Source organism: Sorex fumeus, unplaced genomic scaffold (assembly GCF_029834395.1).
Source record: "Sorex fumeus unplaced genomic scaffold, SorFum_2.1 ptg000028l, whole genome shotgun sequence".
In the NCBI taxonomy this organism is placed as follows: domain Eukaryota; kingdom Metazoa; phylum Chordata; class Mammalia; order Eulipotyphla; family Soricidae; genus Sorex; species Sorex fumeus.
The window spans coordinates 5612530-5636826 of record NW_026606085.1 but is presented as its reverse complement, the minus strand read 5'-3'; the positions used below and the strand labels follow the sequence as shown (position 1 = coordinate 5636826).

Here is a 24297-nt window from a genome sequence, read left to right as displayed (position 1 = left end):
TAAATTTTTTATTTTAGCTTTTAGACTTAGTAATCGCAAGTATTAGTTTACAAATATCTGCATGTATACTGCCCTCTTTTGTTAATATTTCGTATAACCAGAACAAAAGCAAGAAGCTAAGGTAAATACTATTATATTGTCCATGTGGCAGTATTGTTCAGGTATTGCCACTCTCCCATTAACATCTCTTTTTGGTCCAGACTTCACATGCGACACTGAATTTTGATGATTCCTTAGTGTCCTTTAATCTGGGGCATTTTCTAGGTCAGGATGATAGATATAGGTGTTTTATTTATTTATTTTGAAGGAAAGGATGAATAATTGCCTTTTTAAAAATCCGAACCACCATGAGATACACAGTTACAAAGTTATTCTTGGATGGGTTTCAGTCATACAGTGTCCCAATACCTTTCCCTCTCTCTGCCAGTGTATGTATCCCAAAACCCATGTGCCCAGTTTCTGTCCTGTCACCCCACCCCTGCCCGTTTCTATGGCAGGCACTTTCCTTCTTTCTTTGTCTCACTCATTTGGGGCATTGTGGTTTGCAATACAAATACTGAGAAGTTATATGGTCTTTCCTTTACCTATTTTCAGCATATAGTTCTTATCCAGGGTGATCTTTTCCACTGTCTTTGTCATAGTGGTCCCTTCTTTATTCTAAATGCCTTCCTCCACCAGCACTTGTGGCAAGCATCCAACCGTGGCCTGTATTTCTACTGTCATTGGGAATTAGTCTCATGCTATTTTTTTATATCCCACAAATGTGTACAGTCAGTCTATTTCTGTCCCTCTCCCTCTGACTAATTTCGCTCAGCATGGTACTCTCCGTGTCCACTCATTTATAAGTCAACTTCATAACTTCATTTTTTCCTAACAGCTACCTAGTATTCCATTGTGTAGATGTACCATGGTTTGGTTTGGTGTTTTTAAACAAGGTTGTTCACAGTAATTTATTACATTCAGTATCCTAACACCAAACCCACCACCATCACACCTTACCACCACCATTATTTTGAGTTTTATCACCACCACCACCACCCAAGCCTGTTCCAAAGGCTGATCCTAAATAATTTATTTTGTATTGCTTGTTACAAATATTCCACTAAAAATGGTCCCAAAATTTTTTTCTTAGAGGAAAGTATGTGAAGATTGTTTATATTTCAACCTGGAGCCATTACTTGGTAGAACTAGAGTTCTCAGCCAGAAAACCAGTGTACCTGCAATTTTTGTCAGTTAGGCATCTCTGCAGAGATTAGCACAGAGCAGTGAAGTTGGACCATTGGCATGGTAGCACCTGTAGGGTGTGGTTGTGGCTGCTGGGGCTTTGGCGGAAGGAACTCCGTCCACCTATCTCCCAAGAACTACCCAGAGTTTTCAACTGGAAGACTAGTGTACCTGTGGGTTTTAGCTGCTTGGCTTGCATGTCTTCTGGAATTAGTTGTGAGTCTGAAACTAAGCTGATGAAATTACATGGTGGCAGCTGTAGGATGTAAATGTGGCTCCCGTGCAGAGTTCTTCATATAAGTCACAAAACCAAAGGAAGCATTCTCTGAACACAGCTTGCCTGCTTGCACAGGCACTGGTAGATGACCAGTGCTTGGGCTAGCTGTGGGCAAAAGGATCAAGGCTTTGAGATAGGAACTTCGGGGGTCAGGTGTGGCCAGAAAGACAGTACAGTGGACGGCTTGCATGTAGCTGGCTCGGGTTCAATCCCCAGCACCAAATATGGTTCCCCTAGTGCCAGCAGAAATGATCTTTTTACTCCTTAGTTGCGCAGAAACCCTGTCACCTTCTTGGATGAATGTGATGAACTACTCAGGCCGTACCTAATCCTTGAATAAAAGTGAGTTGAAACTGTGCCCAGAAAGCCCACATCAAAGGACAATGAACAGAGCCAGAAATTACCCCCAACTACAGCTGGGTGTACGCTATTTCCTCCCCCCCCAAGAAGAATTTGAGTATTTGTAATATAATTCAAAATGTGCTTGCCCATATATCACTTATTTTAACACTTAGTAAATATTATAATAGTTCCATATACTTGTTGGATATTGAATTTATGCAGTGAATTTCTAGTCAGGTAGATAGCCTCAGACTGGTGAGAGCAGTAATAAAATTAGCATTTATCAATATAATCAAATAATTACTTTTAAAAACCCTTTAAATTTATTTTCTAGTAAAATATTAGGATCATTAGCTGAATGTACCCTATGTCACTACTATGATGATTTAAATTACTTAGTAGCGATTCTTTTCATTTTGTTGATTGTTTCATGGGTAATTTCACTAAACTGAGAATAAGTAAATAATTACAATGGTTACAAACATTTATTGTAACCTAAAAATGGGTATTATGAACAAAAAAATGAGAGAATTTTTCATCAAACTAGAATTCATTATTTTTAAGACTTTTGGTTTCTTTTATAATTTAATGATTACTAGGGTTTTTCAGATGTGCATAAAACATTGTTGCAAGATCATCAGTAAAAGTCTAACAATCTTTTACATTTTAGTTGCACAGAAGCTCTGCCATCTTCTTGGAATGAATGTGATGGAGTTTACTCGGGCTATACTTACTCCTCGGATAAAGGTTGGTCGAGACTACGTCCAGAAAGCACAGACCAAAGAACAAGTAAGTTTATTATTGTTACTACACATTTGTTTAAATAATAAGTCATGGTGTTAGACATTCTGATCTGCATGTAGCAAATTGAATCAATAAAAGCTCTCTTATGTTTCTGGTTGCTAATTGAATTTTATCTAGTATGATTTTTCAGAAAAATTTTAAAGGTGATTTTTTTTTGAAAAGTCAATTTGAAACATCACCTTCCATTTCCCCAGGTAGGTAAGATCACCCACGAAGACAAAAAAGGATCCCAGTCAGTGATGGGGTACACTGTTCCCAGGTCCCAGTAACCAGAACGCCATACTTGATTTATCCACTTTATGATTTCCAGCTTTGGGCCAGGGTATGCTCCCCAGCAGTTCTTAGGGTCACATGGCCACTCCTATGAATTGACCTAAATGAGCAATATTGCTGGTGCTCAGCCAGTGTTGAGTGTTCATCAGAGAGTGTTGCTGAATACCATATGTTGCTGGGAATTGAACTTGGGGTCTCACCCCTTAAATTATGTCTATAGCCCCTTTCCAGTATTAAATTGTTCTAATTCTTTCTGAGCAGTAAATGCTCTTTTGAGTATTTCGAATACTACAAGGCTAATGCTTATGGACTTTTATAAGTCCATAAAACTGTTGATGCTTTAAGATTGTATTCGCAATAAGGTTGTATTTACTTTTATATATAGGCAGACTTTGCAGTAGAAGCACTAGCAAAAGCCACATATGAGCGTCTCTTTCGCTGGCTTGTTCACCGAATCAATAAAGCTCTGGACAGGACCAAACGTCAGGGAGCATCTTTCATTGGAATCCTGGATATTGCTGGATTTGAAATTTTTGAGGTATGCTTCCCTCCACTCTTTTTCTGTTTAATCTTTTAATATTAAGACTCATTATGTACCAGGTATAGTTTCAGGCAGGTGGAGTATAACGATAAATAAGGTAATACAGTCCCTGCCAGATGACAACCACTAAGTTCTCAGATTTTTGGGCAATGAAGTGAAAAGTCTTCTGTAATAGACATGGTACTGCCAACCATGGAATTAGTTGGGAGACAGAAGTCATCTCTGCAGCAGTGATGGTTAAGTGCACTTGATGAATGAGTAACTTCCACCTGAGTAAATTTTCCTAGTAAGTTGGGAATAGTAAACCTAATGTTCCTATGTGGGAGAAAAATTGACAATTTTAGTAACTACCAGAAATCCAATATGACAAAATATAGAAGAAAAGAATTAAGACAGCTGTGATATGGGGCAAAAGCTATGTTTTAGGCTTCCCAGATCCCAAGCGGAATCATTGAGAATTCCATTGAGCGTTGCAATAAGCTAGATGATCCTCAGTTGGTGAGTCAGGAGTAGCAGTATGATAATGGAAAATGTGGGGAAATTATGATTTATGTTCTGGAGATATAATCACAGGGTTTACTTGATGGATTTAATACATTTTATTGTTGATATACAAGATTTTCCCACTCAGTCACCATCAAAGTTCTTTAGTTATATTTCTACTATGTTTACTATTCAAGAAAGTTGATGAAATTTTGGTCTCATAAAAATTTAAATACTTATCTTTCTTGGACAGACTTCATCTTTTCTAACAGCTGCGTAGTATTCCATTGCGTAGATATACCAAAGTTTCCCTATAGTGAGAAATAACAACTAAAATAAGTACTTTTCTTTTCTAAATCAGATGCTATTTTAGCAAGTATTGACTTATGAAGGGATGGGTACTTGATCATTGTATAACTGAAACCCAAGCCCAAAAATTTGTAAGTCTGTACCTGTACCTCATGGTACTAATAAAAAATTTTTTTAAAATAATAACCCCACTGAATGCCAACTGGTCTAGCCTTTTTGGAAAACAATATGGACATTTCTTAAAAAACTAGAATCGCGCTTCCATATGGCCTCTCAATACACTCTGGGAATATATCCCAATGGTGCAAAAAAGCACAGTAGAAATGACACCTGAGCCCGTATGTTCATTGAAGCACTGTTGAAAATAGACAGAATCTGAAACAACCCGAGTGCCCAAGAACAGACGACTGGTTAAAGAAACTTTGATACATCTACACAATGGAATACTATGCAGCTGTTAGGAAAGATAAAGTCATGAAATTTGCTTATAAGTGGATGGTAATGGAGAGTATCATGCTAAGTGAAATGAGTCAGAAAGAGAGGGACAGACATAGAATGACTGATCACTAAGTCAATGATGGTTGGAGGGATAGTCCCACATGGGAGATGTGTGCTGAAAGTAGATAGAGGACCAAATGTAATAGCCTCTCAGTATCTAGTATCTGTATTGCAAACCATAATGCCCCCAAATAGAGAGACAGTAATGGGAAAATTGCCTGCCATAGAGGCAGGGGGAGGAGGGAGATGGGGAGGATACTGGGGACATTGGTGGTGGAAAATGTGCACTGGTGGAGGGATGGGTGTTCAATCATTGTGTGACTGAAACTCAAACATGAAAGCTTTGCAACTGTATCTCATGGCAATTCAATAAAAAAATTAAATAACCCCACTAAATTTTTGTTTGTTCTTCTGACAAAATCTGAAGTTCTGTAGGTTTAAGCAGTTTTATTCACTGAATATCCTTTGTCAGAGGAGCTTCAATAAATTATTTTATTTTGAAAATGGCATGAGAAATCATGAAAGGTGAGCAGGAACAAAAAATCATCACCTTTCTGTATATACACTATCAGAAGATGTAATCAAAGAAAAGTCCTGATGTTCAGGTATAATAAGAGACAAAATGCTAAGAATAAAATTTAGAAGAACTGGCCAAGGTTTAGTTGAAATTTTTTCTTTTTAATTGAATCACTGTGAGATACAGTTACAAAGTTGGGACCAGAGTACAGCGGGTATGGCGTTTGCTTTGCACACAGCCAACCCAGGTTTGATCCCTGGTATCCCATATGGTCCCCCAAGCCCACCAGGAGCAGTTTCTGAGTTAAGAGCCAGGAGTAACCCCTGAGCATTGCTGGGTGTGGCCCAAAGGCAAACAAAACAAAACACAATTACAAAGTTGTCCATGGTTGGGTTTCAGTCATACAGTTTTCTAACACACATCCTGTCACTAGTGTACATTTCCCATCATCAATGTCCAGTCAATCAATGTCTTCCTTCAACCCTACCTACTTTCAACACTCATTCTTTTTCAGAACGATCATTTCCAACTGTTACTGTCATAGTGGTCCCCTTTCTGTCCTAACTACCCCTTTTGCCCCCACTTGTGGCAAGTTTAAAACTGTGGGCCAGTCCTGGTCCTTATGAAGACAATTTTTTAATGCTACTGTGAAAAACAAAAGACACAAATAAAGGAAAAAACAGTATCAGCATCATTGAAAATGTAAATTTTCTCTTCATTTAACTACTAATTCAACATATTTGTTTTGTTTTGTTTTGGGTTTCCCAAGTGGTACGAAAAGGGCCTATTTTTAGGGCTTTTAAGAGAGGGGAATAGGAAACCTTCTGAAACTAATTGGAAAAATTAGTAACAAAAAATAGTAAAATTCTGAGAAAATTCATAAGAGAGTTAAAAGATATAAAACTAGAACTTTTAAGAATAATGGTTTTAGAGCAGAGCTGCAAGATAGACCATGGAGAGACTAGCAAGAGGAACATGAGCTTGAGAGAACCTGGGCCCTCCGTAACATAAATTTCTTCTGTGGGATAAACTTCCTTGTAATAAACTGCTACTAAGATAAAAAAAATGGTTTTAGCATAATACAAATAATATGAAATATGTATAAATGTGAAAAATATATAAGATTGAGTGCTATTCATTATGGAAAACAAATGGGGAAAGTCTAAACCATAAGATTGATGTCATCAATACAAAATAGTTGAATTAATTATGGTATCTCCATACAATAGAGCCCCTGTACAGTGAATGGAATAATTTTATGTACTTACGAAAAGATTCCAAGATACATTAAGTTAAAACATTCAAGATAGGGGCCGGAGAGATAGTTTAGCGGGTAGTTTAGCTTTTACTTGCACATGGCTGACCCAGGTTTGATCCCTGACATCCCATATGGTCTATGAGCACCACCAGGAGTGATTCCTGAGTACAGAGCCAGGAATAAGCCCTGAGCACTGTCGGATATGACCCCAAAACAAAACAAACAAAATTCAAAACAACATATATATACACACACACACACACACACACACACACACACACACACACACACAAACACACACATAAAATTATTTCTGGAAGAGCACAAAAAATAGGTGATGGTGCTGATTATAGGGTAACTAGAGATTTGGGGTGGGATTTCTAAGTGCGACCCTTTCTACATTTCTATTATTATGTGTTTCCATTTTTTTTTTGGGGGGGGGTCACACCCAGCGATGCTCAGGAGTTACTCCTGGCTCTAAACTCAGGAATTACTCCTGGCACTGTTCGGGGTACCATATGGGATGCTGGGAATCGAACCCAGGTCAACCACCTGGGCAAGGCAAATACCCTACCCACTGTACTGACACTCCAGCCCCAGTGTTTCCATTTAAAAAAATTAAAGAGCCATGATTTACAAAGTTACTGATATTTGCATTTTAGGAGTACAGTAAGTTAACACCAATCCTTCCACCATGTTCCCAGGTTCTCTCCCCATCCCAAAGTTCATACCACCCCCACCTGTCAACTTGACAGACAGGCACAGGCACATTACAGAGTGTCAGTGGTTGCCACTTTGATCTCATGTTTCAGTTCTGTTGAATCTTTGTTTTGGTATATGGCTATCCCTCTCTCACATCACTGGTACAGCTGAAGCCCTGATGCCTATTAACCCATAACTTCTTGTTCTTTTCTTCCCCACTTGACTTCTTTCCTTCTCTGCTTGTCTGTCTCTGAGTATTAAGATCAAGGATGATCTAAGCATCCCCCTTTTATGATAGTACATTTTATAATTTTGATTATTTCTAAATCTCAGTGGTAGTTTAAGTATGGAAGGCAAGTTTGAAAAAAGTTTTAATATTTTTTGAAAAAATATTTGAAAAATTATACATAGGTAGCTCATATTATTTTTATATATATTTTATTTTCACAAAAGTAGTTCATAGTAGTTGATTACAGATAATATTCGAACATCAGTCCCACCACTGAGGTAGCTCATGTTAAGTAGAGTAGTAAGATCTCATGAGGTAGCTCATGTTAAGTAGAGTAGTAAGATCTCATCCTAAGGCAGAGGAAAATTTGTTTACATAAGCATGAATAAAAACAGGCAGTTGCTTATATTTTTTGTGGTTCACTGTACTGAGAAGGCAATCACCCTCTCACCTTCTTAGTATGACCTCATTTAGCAATAGTGTGATATTCCCATGAGATGGAACATTTGGATTTTTTTTTTCAGATTATAAATCTATTCCTTGGTGGCTGATTAAACTTTCCCTAGTTTAAGACCACTTTTCAGAATGAAACGTTATTTATGGGAAGATGCCACTCATGTAGACATAACAGTCCAAAAAAGTATTGATTGTTATGATCTATGATTATAGTAAGGTAAAGGTAAAGGCCCTCCCGTTGATCATCGATTTGCTCGAGCGGGCCCAGTAACGTCTCCATTGGAGACTTTGTTGTTACTGTGTCTGGCATATCGAATACTCTCGGTAGCTTGCCGGGCTCTCCGAGAGGGGCGGAGGAATCGAACTCGGGTCGGCTATGTTGGCCGCTTGTAAGGCGAACGCCCTACCCGCTGTGCTATCGCTCCAGCCCTCTATGATTATTAATCTTCTGTTTTTCCTCTCAACTAGTGAATAGCAAAATAAATAAAATGGGCAGAGTTTACATAGAAGATCATAAAAATAGCTGTAACATAAAAGGATGTTCAAGTTTACAGCAGTGCAGTATCATTTTTTATCCTAGTAAAAGTTAAATATTTGGTAAGAAAAAAAACATAAAAAAGCAATCTAGAGCAGCCCCTCCTTCCCTTTTCAATAAGCTACCCTTTACAATAACTAAGTACTTAATCTTATTTGGTACATATGTTAAGGCTGACCGGAATCTCACTAGCAGACCTAAGAAGTAAAGATGATTTTTCTTAACTTTTTCTGGGACCCAGAGCATATTCAAAACTAGGATGAGAATAGCTCCAAAACTTTCTTAGATCCCCCTCAAATCTTTAAGAGACCTGGTTGCTCTCCCAAGTTTTTGTTTTCTTCTTTTTCTCACTTTCTGCCTCTATTTTTATTACTCGTTCGCCAATAAGAATGAATTGTTTTAAAAGAAACTCAAGCTTGCGAAGCCAAAATAGCTCAGTTGGGAGATCATTAGACTGAAGAAACTCAAGGTAAAATAAAAAGGCACACTACTGAATGGGAAAAAATAATTGCACACCATACAACAGATAAGAGGCTAACATCCAATTTATATAAACAAAGATCAACAACAAAAACATAACCAATCAAAGCTTTAGGGAACTATAAGTAGACAGTTCCCTGAAAAGGACATGTAGATGGTCAGTAAGCATATAAAAAAGGTGTTTGTGGGGGGTGGGTGAGGCCTCTCCCCGCCCCAAGGGACAGAGCCCTAGCAGCCGAAAACCTCCTGAACTCAACCTCCACCATGCTCACAGCCACTCTCCACACGCTTGGGCCAAGCCTCACCCATGAGTGAACTTTTTCCTGGACCACATGGCCATATTTACACCACTAATATTCAAGGAGTAGCTCATCCTAATTGGTGGGGTTTAAAGTAGAATGCAATTAACCTTAGATGGAAATATATTTTTACAGATATATATATAAATGTGTGTGCGTATATATAATAATATATATATATGATATATATAAACACACAAAGCTCAATCTTCAATATATTAATAATTTCTTATAGAAAGGTTTAGTGGCCCTGGGTGAAATACAACCATCTTCTCACACTTTCCTCTAAGAAAACTTTTTTGGATCACTTTCAGAGATTTATTCATAACAAACAATACAAAATGAAATTTGATTCTGCTTTGGGACAGGGGTTGGGGATCGGGATGAAAACATCCCAAATATGGTGGTGGGAAGATGTTAATGGTGATGGGATTGGTGTTTGAATATTAAATATAATCAAATATTGTGAACTACTTTTTTTAAATGTTTTTTTAAAAAGTGTTTGTCATCACCTTTTATCAGGGAACAAATTAAAATAATGAGATATCTCACACCAGTGAAAATGGCCTATATCAAAAAAACTGGAAACAACCAGTGTTGGTAGGGATGTGATGAAAATGAACCCTCCATTCACTTTCGCTGAGAATGTCATATGGTTCCACCTTTATAGAAAACAGTATGGAGATGCTTCAAAAAAAAGTCGGAACAAGAACATAGCTTTCATATGACCCGGTGATCTTACTTTTTGACATCTATCCCAGGATGCAAAAAATTAATTTGAAAATATACATACACATTCACTCCAGCAATAAGTACAATAGCCAGGATAGAGAAACATCCCAGATGTCCAATGACATGTGAATGGATAAAAAAGGAAGAACTTGTCTTTATCCACTGTTATACATATATACATAGTAAATACTATGGAAAAATTTGCAGCTATAGGCAAAGAGTTATAATTTGTTGCAACTGGGATGGAAGTAATTGTCAAGCAAAGTGTGGTAGAGGGAGAATGACAAATTACTGATAATCTCTCCTGTAGTATAAAGACATAAAAACAAGGAAATAGCATGACCAACCCTTGACCTTGGATTGCAAAACAGTCTGGGGAGTGGGCTGGGGAGGACAGGAAAAGGCAGACTGAAAATGACAGAAGGGTGATAGTGAAAGGAGAGGGTCTTGAGCACTTGGGTGGCAATGAGGTATAATAAATTTGAGATCAAAATCATGAATATTAACACTATTGTAAATGTTATCCAAACTATAATAAAACTTTGAAATTTTTTGTTTTGTATATAAATCACTGAGCATATTGTTTAATATTCTCATTTTAGCATTTCAGTAATGTAATGTAGCATATATATGACGTATGTTAGATTGAAACCCCCTCAACTTAGTCACTAATCCAATATATCTGATTACTAATTTTAATGACTTTGAGAACTAGATAATTAATCTTGTTTTTCTTCCCTTTCCCCTTTTTATAACTTCTTCAATATTTGTAGCTGAATTCATTTGAACAACTCTGTATCAATTATACCAACGAGAAGCTACAGCAGCTGTTCAACCATACCATGTTCATCTTAGAGCAAGAGGAATACCAGCGTGAGGGCATTGAATGGAATTTTATTGATTTCGGACTAGATCTGCAGCCATGCATTGACCTGATAGAGAGACCCGTAAGAATATTTATCTGATAATTGGTTTCAGTTCATATTCAAGGGGTGCTTTGAATTTTTTGTTCTTGGTACAAACTGAGACAAAAATTATCCTATTTATACAGCATGAAGATAATTTTCCAAACAAAATTTTCTAAGAAGATAATACTTTGATGTCTGTTTTAAAATTAAATAGCATTCCAGGAAGACCCTTCTTTGCTCTTTCCTTGTAGCCTTATTCATATCTTGACAAATGTAAATATATTGGCTGATGTGCTCTGGTTCCTCATATATTTTAGGCTCAGCTGGGGGAGTGACAGTTGCATTCACCTTCAGCCTGTCAAAGACTCTAGGGTTTCACCCAATTTTCTAGGCAATAAAGTAATACTAGTTAAAAATAAGATTTGTCTTGTGAGTCTACTTTTTATATTGGCTGATGTTTTTATTAACTTATTAGTGTTTTGGGAATGGGCTGGAGCAATAGCACAGCAGTAGGGCGTTTGCCTTGCGCACAGCCAGCCCAGCCGAGCCAGGTTCGATTCCTTGGCCCCTCTCGGAAAGCCCGGCAAGCTATCAGGAGTATCTCACCTGCGATATATTCAATATGCCAAACACAGTAACAACAAGTCTCAAATATGGAGACGTTACTGGGCCCGCTCGAGCAAATTGATGAACAATGGGAGAACAGTGTTTGTTGTTTTTTGTTTTATTTTGGAAGACTGTTTTAATAGTAATCTTACAAAGTATCAGATCACTTTTGTGTTTTGTAGAAATATATAGAATTACAATGCTTGGTAGAAAAACAGAACTATGTAACTCATTCACTTATGAACTGCTACAAGATTATGATCTCCCATTGATGAGTTGGCTAAGTGTGTCCTTTGGAAGTTAGCTTTTGTGCAACAAGATAAACAAGAACAATAAGCTTTGCTTTTTATTTTGAGGCCAAAATTATAGGAAAACTAGCGCATTCTTAAGCATTGATACTACTGATACAAGTTATATGAGATTATTAGTTATATTTTAATAACAGTTCATAAGTTTCTTCCTGTAGGTACTCTTAAGTAGGAAACAGTCATTGTTCTTGTTCCTTGATCTCTGGTTACCTCCTGTGCTCAGATTGCTGATTTTAAAGATCCCTAATATTACCATACCCCAGCCAGAAGGAGCGGGGTTAAGTTGGCAAGAGGAAACACCTAGAGGACAATCTACTCTCTGGAGATAATGTAGTCCTAGCATATTCAAACTTTGAGTTTAAGAGATAGCAACAGATCATTTTCATTTGTCTTAAGAAAACATTTTATCTTTAAATCACTCTGCCTTTTTTGTTTAGAACCAAACTTTTAAGTTACCTTAGTTGGAAAAAATTTGCTTCTGTATCCTTCTCATCATTATATAGAAGTGACACTCAAAGCATATCAATAATAACTTTCAGAGACTTCTCATGTTTACACAAACATGTGAATACATTTTCGTGCTGTTTTATTGCCCAGAAATGTTGTTTGGAAACATACTAAAAGTAATATAATCTCATATTAGCACTAGTGATGATTACATTTTGTCATTTAAGATACTCTGTATACATTTGGCACTGGAAGTCTGGTGTTTAAGTATGTGTTGTTAACTGTACTTGGGTGGTCAGGTGTGTTCCTGAGTATCACTGGGTCTAGAATTTGTCAGTCCTATATCCAGAAATGATGACCAATTAATTACCAGCCCACCCTACTGTCAAAGGGTATGTATGCCAAAATCACTAGGGAGAAAAAAAACCCACCAAATAAATAAGAACTTCTCTAGTGGGACCTCCTTGTCCTGTGCTATACTAATCTACTTTATATCTCTTTGCATCTGGGTCTTTTTTTAGTCAACTCATTGAGTGAAATAAAATGAACTCTCATATGTTTTTGAAATAATACAATATACATATATAAAGTGATTGGTAGATTATTTTATCACCTTCCAGTGCTCTACATAATGATAGCTTTAGAAACTCCACCAAGTGTGAAGTGGTGCATTTTATCATATAAACTTAAATCTCTTAAACCACAGAAACTTAAATTGATTGGGATATAAAATGGCTGAAGCATTCCAGCACCTATTGTTTGTTGCTTTTGGTGAGCATCTACTTGAATTAGTTAACTTACAGTTTACATGGGCTGGAGCAGTAGCACAGCCAGTAGGGCATTTGCCTTGCATGTAGCCGACCCAGGCTCGATTCCTCCATCCCACTCGGAGAGCCCGGCAAGCTACTGAGAGTATCCTGCCCACACGGCAGAGCCTGGCAAGCTCCCCGTGGCATATTCGATATGCCAAAAACAGTAACAAGTCTCACAATGGAGACGTTACTGGTGCCCACTCAAGTGAATCGATGAACAATGGGAGAACAGTGCTACAGTGCTACAGTTTACATACTAATAAGATCATGAGTTTGAGCATTCATTTTTTTATGTATAGCAGTTGAGTTTTTGTTTGAATTATCATTATGGGAAAACCTTGGGATGTTACCTTCCTTTCTATTAATTGAGTTTCATAGGTCTCCACAAAAGTCTTCATTGTTTTGGAAGAAGTACTTTAAAATCAAGAGAAATTATCATGATATTTAAAGTAATGTATAAAACATGTTCTCTCTTATTGCTTCTCACTATTAGGCTAACCCTCCTGGTGTACTAGCCCTTTTGGATGAAGAATGCTGGTTTCCTAAAGCCACAGATAAAACCTTTGTTGAAAAACTGGTTCAAGAGCAAGGCTCCCATTCCAAGTTTCAGAAACCTCGGCAACTGAAAGATAAAGCTGATTTTTGCATTATACATTATGCAGGAAAGGTAAGTGTTATGTAACTCAGTTCAGAGTGCTGTGTTTAAAATTTTACTGGATTTGGGGCTGGAGAGATAGTACAGTGGGTAGGTAGGGTGCTTCCCTTGCATACCGTCAACCCAGACTGAATTCCCAGTACCCAATATAGTCCCCCCCGAGCCTGTCAGGAGTGGCCCCAGAGCACAAGACCAGGAGTAAGTCCTGAGCACAGCCAGTTGTGACCCAAGAGAACACTAGTTGTGACCCAAGAGAACACCTTACTGAAGGTTGAATCAAAGGTGCTGATCAACATTTGTGAACCTTTAAAACATACTACAGTTTGATAGCTGGTTGTTGAGATAGCCCATTCATTGGATTCTATGGTTATCTTTGGTTAAGGTTTAAAATATTTATTTTGTGAAACTTCTTTTTCTCTATCTTGCCACATCTTACTTTGTTGTGGGCTAGGTGGACTATAAGGCAGATGAGTGGCTGATGAAGAACATGGACCCTCTAAATGATAATGTGGCCACCCTCCTTCACCAGTCATCAGACAGATTTGTTGCAGAGCTTTGGAAGGATGGTAAGAGTTGTTTGTAACTTTGCTTGATTGGACTCTTTTACAACTGACACTTATGTATGATTCTTTCACATATATGTATATATAGACATATTGTACTTTAAAACTCTTTCCCTAGAGCAGGGCTGCCTAGGAATTTACCTCTTTTTTCCCTTTTTTTTTAAATCCTGGATAACAAGACCTCTGCCCAAAAGGTCAGATGCTCTGGAAGTTATGGAAACATTATAGGCCCTGAGCCTTAAACAACTATACAAATGCCTAAGCATATTCTGGTCCCAATTAAGTTACAAAAGGGTATTGGAGATGCAAAACCTGAGAAACCCTGTATTATTTACATTTTTCTTATACTATGTACAGTGTAGTCATATGGTGGTATCTTCCAGAATAGCCCTCCACACACAAAGTGGCAGGTGAATAAACCAAATAGATGAATTGTTTGAACTTGCATAGGTGTTTATTCCTTTGTTTACACTACAGTTCATATAAAGATGAAGATTTTGGAGATTCTATCAGAGACTATAAGTTTTTTTAAGACTTTATTCCATAATGGGAAGCAGTATCCTTGTTTAGTTGTAGCCCACACCTCCATACCTCTTTACTTAGCCCAGCCCCCCTGTGACCTTAGCTCTGGATTGAGTCCTTCCTAAATCTTTGTCTTTTACTGGATTCTTGGGAGGCCAGGGGCGGTGGGGGGGGGGGGGGGGAGGGGTCACAGTAGTGTTCAGGAATTATTCCTGGCTCTGCTCTTAGGAGTAATTCTGTTGGTGTACCTGGGACCAAGGATTCGAACCAGATGCTAGGTTGGCCAGATGTTAGGCAAGTCCAACCCCTTTCTAAGTTCTTTGCTTGTTTTGGCTTTTGTGCCACATGTGGCACTCAGGAGTTACTCTTGGCTCTGCTGTCCAGATCACTCCTGACAGGGCTTAGAGCACCATATGGGGTGCCAGGATTCAACCCTACTGAGCGGCGTACAAGGCAGGTACCCTTCCTGCTCTTCTATCTGTCCACAAGAAGGGAGGAAGATGATTAGGGAACTTGGAACAAAAGGAAAGACGCAGAGAGAAGAATCGGCATAGAAACTGATTGGGTAAAGATATCTATATCAGAAATATTCAAGAATGATCATATCAGCTCAAGTGAATGTGAAGAGAATGCCAGGGGTAGGTGCACTGCACACATGTGTGCATCTTACAGGGACACTACACGTGGGAGACTGAAAAGAGGGATTTGGGGGAAAGATTAGGATTCTGAAACGCAAACAGGAAGCTTTTGGTCTGTCCTTCCATGAAAGTCTTAACTGACTAGTGTGCACTGTTACTTGTCAGTGGAGGGATGCTGTGTGAGGACTGAAAAGCAAAGTGGTAATCTTATGTGGATTTTATGTTGTCTGGATGGATGAGAAGCTCTTGCTAGGAAGTGTTAGAAGGAATACAAGAAACTGGAATTGAAACAGAAGAAGCCACTTGTGAAGCTGGTTGTCACAAGTGTTATTGCTGGAATGACTGCACTTTGGTGAGGTTAGAAATGTTTGTAGGATACTAAGTAAAGAAGAGAAAGAAATAATGCTCCGGATCATAGATGTGGTTACAGTGTAGATTGGTGTCATTTAGTCACCCCTCCTGGCACACTACTAGGTCTTAAAACATAGGATGGGGATTGGGAGAGTGAGAAATGTAGCCATATAAATGAGTGGTTAAGATATCTGGGGGGATGAGGGCAGATGACATGTGAAAGATACCAAGCGAACTTTCAGTGATGATCTAGAGTCATATTTCATTTGGACATTGGGATGGTACTAGGACTGGTAAAAGGACCATCTCTTTCCTGAGGCCTAAGAGAAAATATCATGAAGGAGGATGTAGTTTTTGTTGCGCTTTAAGGACAATGCTTTATTGTTATTGTTGTTGTTGTTGTTGTTGTTGTTCATAGTGACAGCTGCCATTAGCTGAGCACTTACTAGTACCAGGAAGTTTTCAGTAGTAACTTACTTCTATTTAGGCCTTAGGCATTAAAGGATAAGTAATCCTTTAACTAACTTGTGAACTTGTGAACTAACTTGTGATCCTTGTGACCTAACTTGTACAGGACATGAGTAAAGTGGACATGGGAAGAAAAGGGGTAATTGTTGAGGAAATGAACTGGATGGTCAGGGGATGAAAGTGGGAATCAAAACTTAGAATTCATATTCTGTTTTGACTTTAGGATAATACAAGAACATAGAGGTGGAGAGAGCAGAAATAATATGGGGGTATTAGTCTGGGACAAGATCCTGGAGAACTCTTACTGCCAGTCTCAAGTGAAACTGACTAAATAAAAACAGTAATGTCTGTGAGTCAGGATAGTATCCACGGTTTGGAATTTAAAAATAAGCAGGCATAGTATTTGGGATCTATTGGATGAAGAGGACAAATGTGAGGTATTACAGGATGAAAATCCTGGACATGGGAGGATGCCCAACAGAAAAGAAACACAAGATAATTAATTGGTATGTTTTTCTATTGGAAATCTTAATGTGTTTTCTCTTTGTTTTGAATGAGAACAAGAGTAATGACAGCATAAAAAATTAAGTAAGTTCTAGAAATAATACTTGTTCTGGCACTGTGAACTGCTTTTGACTGCAACCAAAAAATATTGTGGGGAACATTTATTTAGTATCTGATCCAACCATATGTAACTACAAGTCTAACCAAGTGGTATTTTTGTGGTTATAATCTGTGAGATAGATTTGGGACTAGTTAAAGACATGTTATATATCCTGTAAGAGTTTATTATCTCATTAAAAACTCAGGATACACACAAATGTAATTTTAGGCCAGAGCTGACCTGACGCTCCTAGCTTCTTTCCACAGCTTCCTCCCCCCATTCTTCTCCTTTAACACTTTATCTCCCACTTCTGAGTTACTTGAGAGCCTTTGGCAGTTGTAGGTCAGTGTTAGGAATTTAAGATTTGGCAAGCAAGGGTAGAGGTGAGACTGCATTTATTGATGCTCTTTCATTACGGTTAATGTGTCTTATCAAATAGGAATCTGTAAATTCCTTGCCTGTATTTTGGGGCTTCCCATTGAATAGAAATAGATAAGTTGCTTATTTGCTTCAGGAACTACTGAGAGGAAATACCACCTGTGAATTTTCTTTCAAGGGTATATATCCCTGATTTTTTTTGTACATATGTGTATATGGACATAAGCTATAACACATCCCAGAGCTCTCACTACTCTGTGGGCACAGTACTTTTGTAGCCTTCTTTAATAAAAATAGACATTTGGAAGTATGTTTGGCCACTTCTGTCAGAATACATTGAGAAATCTCATCTGCCCTAAGTTTGATTTGACTGTGCTAGCATCTACTCTGAAATATGTTATGAAATATGAAATATGCTATATATTTGCTCTCCTTATAATGCTATTAGCAGGAACTTCCCTTGTCCTTCCTTCAGAGTAGTGGGCACTCAGTTTGATCTGAGTGGTATCCATTCTTCAGGGTGTGAAGGACATACAATAGTACCACGTGTTTTATACATAAAGTGAGTGGCATGAGTAGAAGTTTGAAGAGAGTTTTAAGATGAATTTATCACTGCTCACTCTGTATGTAGAGATCTTTTGTGATAAAGAAGCAGCTTTTTTTCTTGGAAGAGGAAATAGCTCTGGAAAAAATAAATACTTTTCTCTTTCTATAGTCACAGGAGATAATGGCAAATTGACTGTGAATACTAGAAGAATATAAATTGCCTGTGAAGGTGCAAAAGCTTGAGTACGAAACAGTTTGTGTTAGAGTTTCACAGTTTTCTCAAAGGCAGATCCAGAGAAATCAGGTTTTGGGCTGGCAGCCCTGCTCTAGATATTCATACATAGTATTCCACTTTTTGTTTTGAAAACTCTGCCAGGTACATAGGACTTCTTGGGGCTCACTACAGAAAGAAAAAGAAGTTTTGCCTTTTTGTGTAAATGTGCCTTCCGGGATATTTTGGGTTAATTGTATGATTAAATAAGTATAATTTGAACTTGTGGTTTGACATTATATTAACGTTTTGCTGCAACAGAATTTTAATCTTGTTTTCCTTTAAGGTTAGTAATTTTCCCTTAAGGTTAGTAATTTATACTTGAATAAATTTAATTTCCTAAATTTGTATTGGTAGTAAAATTAGATAATATTGTGCATTTCAGGCAGTAAACACTACTAGTATTTACATTTGCCAGAGTACTTAATGTAGTCTTATCGTAATTGCAACTTGCAAGGCAATTTTATAAAAGACAATGCAAAAGTATCATATTACTCTTAAAAGTTTCATCCTGCTGTTAATAAGGGTTTAGTCATTTACCTTTGTTATGATAAAATGCTCACACCTGGAGTTTTGGTTCAATTTAAATTTAATCTCATAATAAACTTGTCCAAATGTGCATATTCACTAAGGAGTAATGTTTGCATGGAATCTGCCCTGGACCAGCTACCCTCATTAACCTAAATTCAGAGTTTCTTGTGATGTCAAATGTTTTTCACACTAACTGAAGTGTTTGTGTATTTGCTCTTCTGTCCTGTTTTTACTGTTTCTCTGCTTTAGAGATTCAGAATATTCAGAGAGCTTCTTTCTATGACAGTGTTTCTGGTCTTCATGAGCCTCCAGGTGAATGTATAAAGCCCATAGGTCTTCCAAAACAGAAGGGTTTTAAACCCACAGGGACAACTCCTGGGGGGCTGGCAGGGTGGCTCTGGGAGGGCAGGGAAGACTGGTGCTGGAGCTGATTTCTGGGTTTGTTTTAATTTCGCTCATAGACCTGCATGGACCTTTCATTTCATGCTCAGTTTTATTATATGTCAAGGCAACTGTTTGAGTGCATAAACAATTCAATTGCTACTGCCTATACATTGCTTCTTATTTTATGCATAGCACTTACAGCACTGCATATTAAAAGGTATGTCACTACCTTTTCCTATAGTACCATTTTGATACACAGCCCTCTAAAGGGAATAGTCAGAAATTGATCTGCTATAATTTTCAACTTAACCTTTAAATTTTTCAACTCAAAGGAAGTTGAAACTTTTTTGTTTTTCTTTTTAAAGTAGATAACATTTTGTGAATAAATAATTATATATTTTATACAGTTTGGTATGAACCATTATACCTTTTGGAATTTATGGTGTATCTGGCTATTTGGCTTTTCTCTTGAAACAGTGATAGTGATACCATTCCAAAACTTTTTGAAGTAGGAGAAAATAGAATGCCACTAGAATTTTCTACATTGAACTTTTAATTGATCTCCAAGCATTTGGGGAATGTGGTCTTAATCCTTAAACCTGTTTTAATATACAACTTAAATGTGTCTAGTGGTCCCCTGAAGTGCAATAAAAAAATAAATAATAAGATCCCTAAAGCTTTCAGTTATTTAGTTAATGTCAAGTCATAGAGTTCAAAGATTAAGTTAAATTCATCCTATAAACTTTTCTTTGTGATTTTGAGCATAATAATACTGAGATCCAAGTTCATCTCAAAAAAATTTTAAAGGTATTTTGAAGGAGCATGCCCATTTTAACACAAGTAATATGTTTATCATCAGCTCTAATTCATAGTCAGTTGTAAACACCGAAGGTAGAGCTGGGCAGGGAATAGTTGATACCAAAGTCATTCCATGAGTTAGAATGAATATTTCACAGAAAAGCTCCAAAGTAACCAATCTTCAAATTCATTCATCTATGGTCTTGAGGAATATTGACAAAAATGTGCAAGTGGGAAATAAATGAGAGAACTAAGAAATAGCCTTACGCTTAATGTCTGCCTGGAACTTTTGCTTTGTTAAACTTCTCTTGACTTTCTTAAACTTTCAGACTTCCCCCAATGTAAAGCGCCTTCATTCGTTAAGTTAAAGTTCTTTAGATCTTGGGTTTAATCTCTGAAAAGTCCCAGACTGATTTCTTGAGAGCAGGAACAGTGTCTGTTTTTGCTCACTGTCAAAGAGACAAAGTAGGCACACCATAAATCATTGATTGAGGAAATTGATGGGTACAGCAACTTCATCTAACATTCCTAGGGACTTTTTCCTCTTCTAACCTCTCCCTCTTTCCTGTGGGACTACATGACTTGAGTATGGACCAGGTGTTTTTTTTACCAGTAGGACTGAGTACAGAGCCACTTGTAGATCATACAGTTCTCTCAAAGAATAAATTCATTAAGCTTATCATATTCCTGGGGCCAGAGAAATAGTAGAGCAGGTAGGGCACTTGCCATGTACACAGCCAATTCAGTTCCCGGCACCCCACATGATGCCCCAAGCCTGCCAGGAGTAAGCCCTAACACAGTTGGATGTTGCCCCCCAAAAAGCTTGCCTAGCCCCCCAAAAATGAACCTTTTTTTTTCTATTAGGGAGGTGCCCTTTGATTTCCCCAGCCAAAACCGAATTATAGAGAATTTTCCAGCACAGTGGCTGAAAATGATCTTTGAAGATGTGTAGAGTATCAATACAGCCTAATGGTTTTGTTTTGTTTTGTTTTGTTTTTCAATATGTGTTGAAAGATTCAACACCCTCAAAAGGGTAATAGGTTTTTAATGAAAATGTGAGCATTAATAGTTTGTTATTTCTCAGAAGACAGGAAATTTTAAAGATCTAGATTGCAAAATAGTGAGCATCTCTATTAATGCAGTTAGTGTGAACCTTGTGCTTTTAAATATAGTCAAATTATTAGAAAAATAGACTTTTTAAAGAAAAAACATAGATAGATTAACCTATATATTATTAGATTCTACTTCTATTTCTCCAGAAGTAGACAGAAGTGTCTAAAAACATCAAGGGAACAGTCCAGAACAGGAGAAACAATTCCATGAGACAGAATAACAAACCCATATATATCAAAGAACTATTTCTTCCAGATCTATTTTAAAATTTTAATTATCTGAGGTAAATTGGTAGTAGGGATGCAAGCTTTATGAAAGAGATTGTCACCTCAAAGTTAGAGTTTCAGAGTTGAAAATAGGGGCATTCTATGGCTCTAGTTCTGATCCACTATTTGGGAGGACTGTTACAGATAATCTGCCCTAATGCTGGTTTAGTTCTGCAGATTCCTTCACAGAGGAATAGCACTTAGATCCTCTGAATCTCTGTGATTACTAGAATTGGGAACTTTAACACTAAAGGATATCTGATTAATCTAAGCACCTGCATTTTGTAACATGGTTGACCAGATGCCCATGGAATAGGGAAAGGTGGATCATAGCTCTAGTCAGTCTTTGCAAAACAGATAGCTGCGGTAGAACAAAGTATGAAAGTATAAAAGGGTCAGAACACTTGAAGTACTCAAGTCTCCAGGCCTCCAATGAACAGCTTCACTAAGCAAAAGAAAGACTCGTGGCTGCTTAAAATGAGGTACTGCAGTCAGAATATAAATGTCAACAATGTTAGCTAAATGGTAGTCAGCCACAGCAGAATCACACACATACATCCTCTCTCAAGAGTAAACCACAATAGCATCAGGCTGCAGAAACTCAACTACTAAGAAGACTCAACAGATAAAGTTCTCTGGTTATGTAGATTACAATTCCAACAACAAAAGGGCCAAAACTTTGGTGAAATATGCCTTCCAGGGATCCAGTGAGTTCCTTCGAAGAACTCACCTGAGAGCTACAACGAGATATCAAGTCCCATTGGTTTTAGCAGTCAGCTCATGGCTGTGGAATGTGCTCCTGTCCCTTCTCCCCCAGCTTTCATGTAAGTCACAGCCAAGACTTCAGAGGCAAACTGGTCTTCATTGTGTCAGGAAGCTCTTTCACAGAGGAAGGGACAAAATCCAGACCACTTGTAGCTGTGTGTTACAGCCTCCAGTGATTACAGCAGGCATGATATGGCACAGCGAGAGTGCACTCAGCTAACCATTCTTGGAAATCCAGCCGTCTTCCCTCCAGTATTAACCTACAACCAGCAGCAGCAGATACCTACAGCTGGGTAATAGAGGATCAGATGTTGTACCACAATTGTTGGGCTCAAATGGATCAGAAAGGTCTGGTCAGACGGAGAGAATTATAACAAAGTATATTATACTCAGGTTGTTTTTCCCTGTGCAGAGCAGTCAGTAAAATAAACGAATACATCTACTCTTCATCCCATACATCAAGGTCCAATAAAACAAAACAAGTATCTGAATCCAGAGCTAGACTATCTTTCATTGGAAAAACAAAGCAAATGTCATCTGGGGAACATAAAGTAACAAAATAAGAGACTAACACCCAAGAACAGCTGTGATAAATACCAGGTTGTTCACTCCATGGCTTAGAGGCCAGCTGCACACTCTAGGGGTAAAGGCAGCTCAGATAGAGAAGGGAGCACCAAATAAAGGGTCCTGGGAAGATCTGCCCAGGATGGGAGATGCCTGCTGAAAGTAGTCTATGGACCGAACATGATTGCCTCCCAATGTCTCTTCTGCAGACCACAGCACCCAAAACCAGAGATAGAACAAAAGGGAGTGCCCTGCCACAGAGGCAGGGTGGGATGGGGGATGGGGGGTGGGAGGGATACTGGTAATGGTGGGGGTGGAGAATGGGCACTGGTGGTGGGATGGGTACTCGGTCATTGTATAACTGAAACCCAAGCACAACAACTTGTAAGCCTACAACTGTACCTTATGGTGTTTCACTAATTAAAAAAAAATGCCAAAAAAAGAGAAGGTCTTTGAGAAAGAGAATTCCTCAAAAATCAGAGTAATGAGATGGAAATGGTGAATTTAACAATTTGAAATAACTTAAGGGAAGGTCATCAAGATTGAAAGCTGGAGATGTAGTACAGGGGTATACTACATGCATTCAACCCAGGTTCGATTCCTGGCACTGCACATAGTGATCTGAGCACAGAAGAGTATGGTTCCTACCCTCACAAAAAATCATCCAGGTATATCAATAATGAAAGAGCACCTTAGAAATTCTTCACAAAAAACCAAAACAACAAACCCTGAAGCTATAAAAAAAAATTTCAGATTGCAAATAAGGAAACAATGAAATTGAAACTTCCATGGTAAGAACAACAGAGAAATTAAGTACATCAAGTAAGGCACTTGTACATGCAGCTTACCCAGGTTTGATCCCTGGCACTACATATGGTCCTCTGAGCCCCACCAGGAGTGATTTTTTTAACGGAGCCAGGAGTAAGCTCTGAGCAATGCCAGTGTGGCACCAAGAAGGAAAGGAAGAAAAAAAAGTCCAGCTATCACTCAAATGGAAGATGACAAATAAGATTTTAGAAAATCTTAGTGTTCAGACTTCGTTGAACGTAGGATAATCAGTATACTAGAAGAGGAAGAGAGAAATAAGAGAGCCTATTTCAAAGATAACAATAATTGAAAACTTTCATGACCCAAGGGGGAAAAACTAAGCATAGATAGCTAGGAAGTTGATAAAAACACCCAGGTTTCTAATTGCAAAAGACCAATACTAAGAGAGATTATTGAATTACCAAGAGTCAACAATTTAAAAAAAAAAAAAGCCACGGGGCCAGAGTGTTAGTACAGTGGGTAGGATATTTACCTTGCACAGGGCCAAGCTGGCCATTTATGATTGATTCCTAACATCCTATAGAGTCCCCCAAGCACCACCAGGAGCAATTCCTGAGTGCAGAGCCCGGGTGACCCCCTGAGTGTTGCCAGGTTTGGCTACCTTCTCCCCCCAAAAGGGAAAAACATTAAGGGAAAAAGTAATACACATAGCATCTGAAGTTAATTTTTTTGGAAAAGAAAATATTCCTAGTGTTACCATCTAATCCTTGAAATTATGCAAAAAGTGATGAATATAATGGGGAAATTCATACTTTTGCAGTATTTTCGAGTGTTCCCTTGTCTCTACCTGCATTTTCTCAGGGCCAGTCTGCTTAGGTTCAGTACTTTATAGGCTGCTCTTAAGCATTTTCTACTCTGAGCAATAATGTACTGCTTGTGAAGAATGTTCTCTGTTGTGGATATTAAGTGTTCTTGAGAAGTTAAGCTGTGATATCATTCACCTCATTGAGACATATCTTACTAATTAAATTTCAACTTTCAGTAGCAGTCCTGGGATGTGTCCTAATTAGAT

At 38.0% G+C, this 24297-nt stretch overlaps 1 protein-coding gene across 5 annotated transcripts in view; it reads left to right on the top strand.

Annotated features, from left to right (window-relative positions):
* The window catches only part of MYH10 (myosin heavy chain 10), a 165157-nt gene that overhangs the window by 72947 nt on the left and 67913 nt on the right, over positions 1–24297 (top strand). For 3 of the 5 annotated variants that reach the window (XM_056115237.1, XM_056115236.1, XM_056115238.1), the window contains 5 exons: positions 2514–2632; positions 3306–3458; positions 10733–10906; positions 13534–13707; positions 14147–14261. In XM_056115237.1, the coding sequence (XP_055971212.1) occupies positions 2514–2632; positions 3306–3458; positions 10733–10906; positions 13534–13707; positions 14147–14261 (735 nt within the window). Of the gene's footprint in view, positions 1–2513; positions 2633–3305; positions 3459–10732; positions 10907–13533; positions 13708–14146; positions 14262–18816; positions 18880–24297 lie in introns of all 5 variants that reach the window. The other 2 variants (XM_056115235.1, XM_056115234.1) reach the window with 1 other exon arrangement.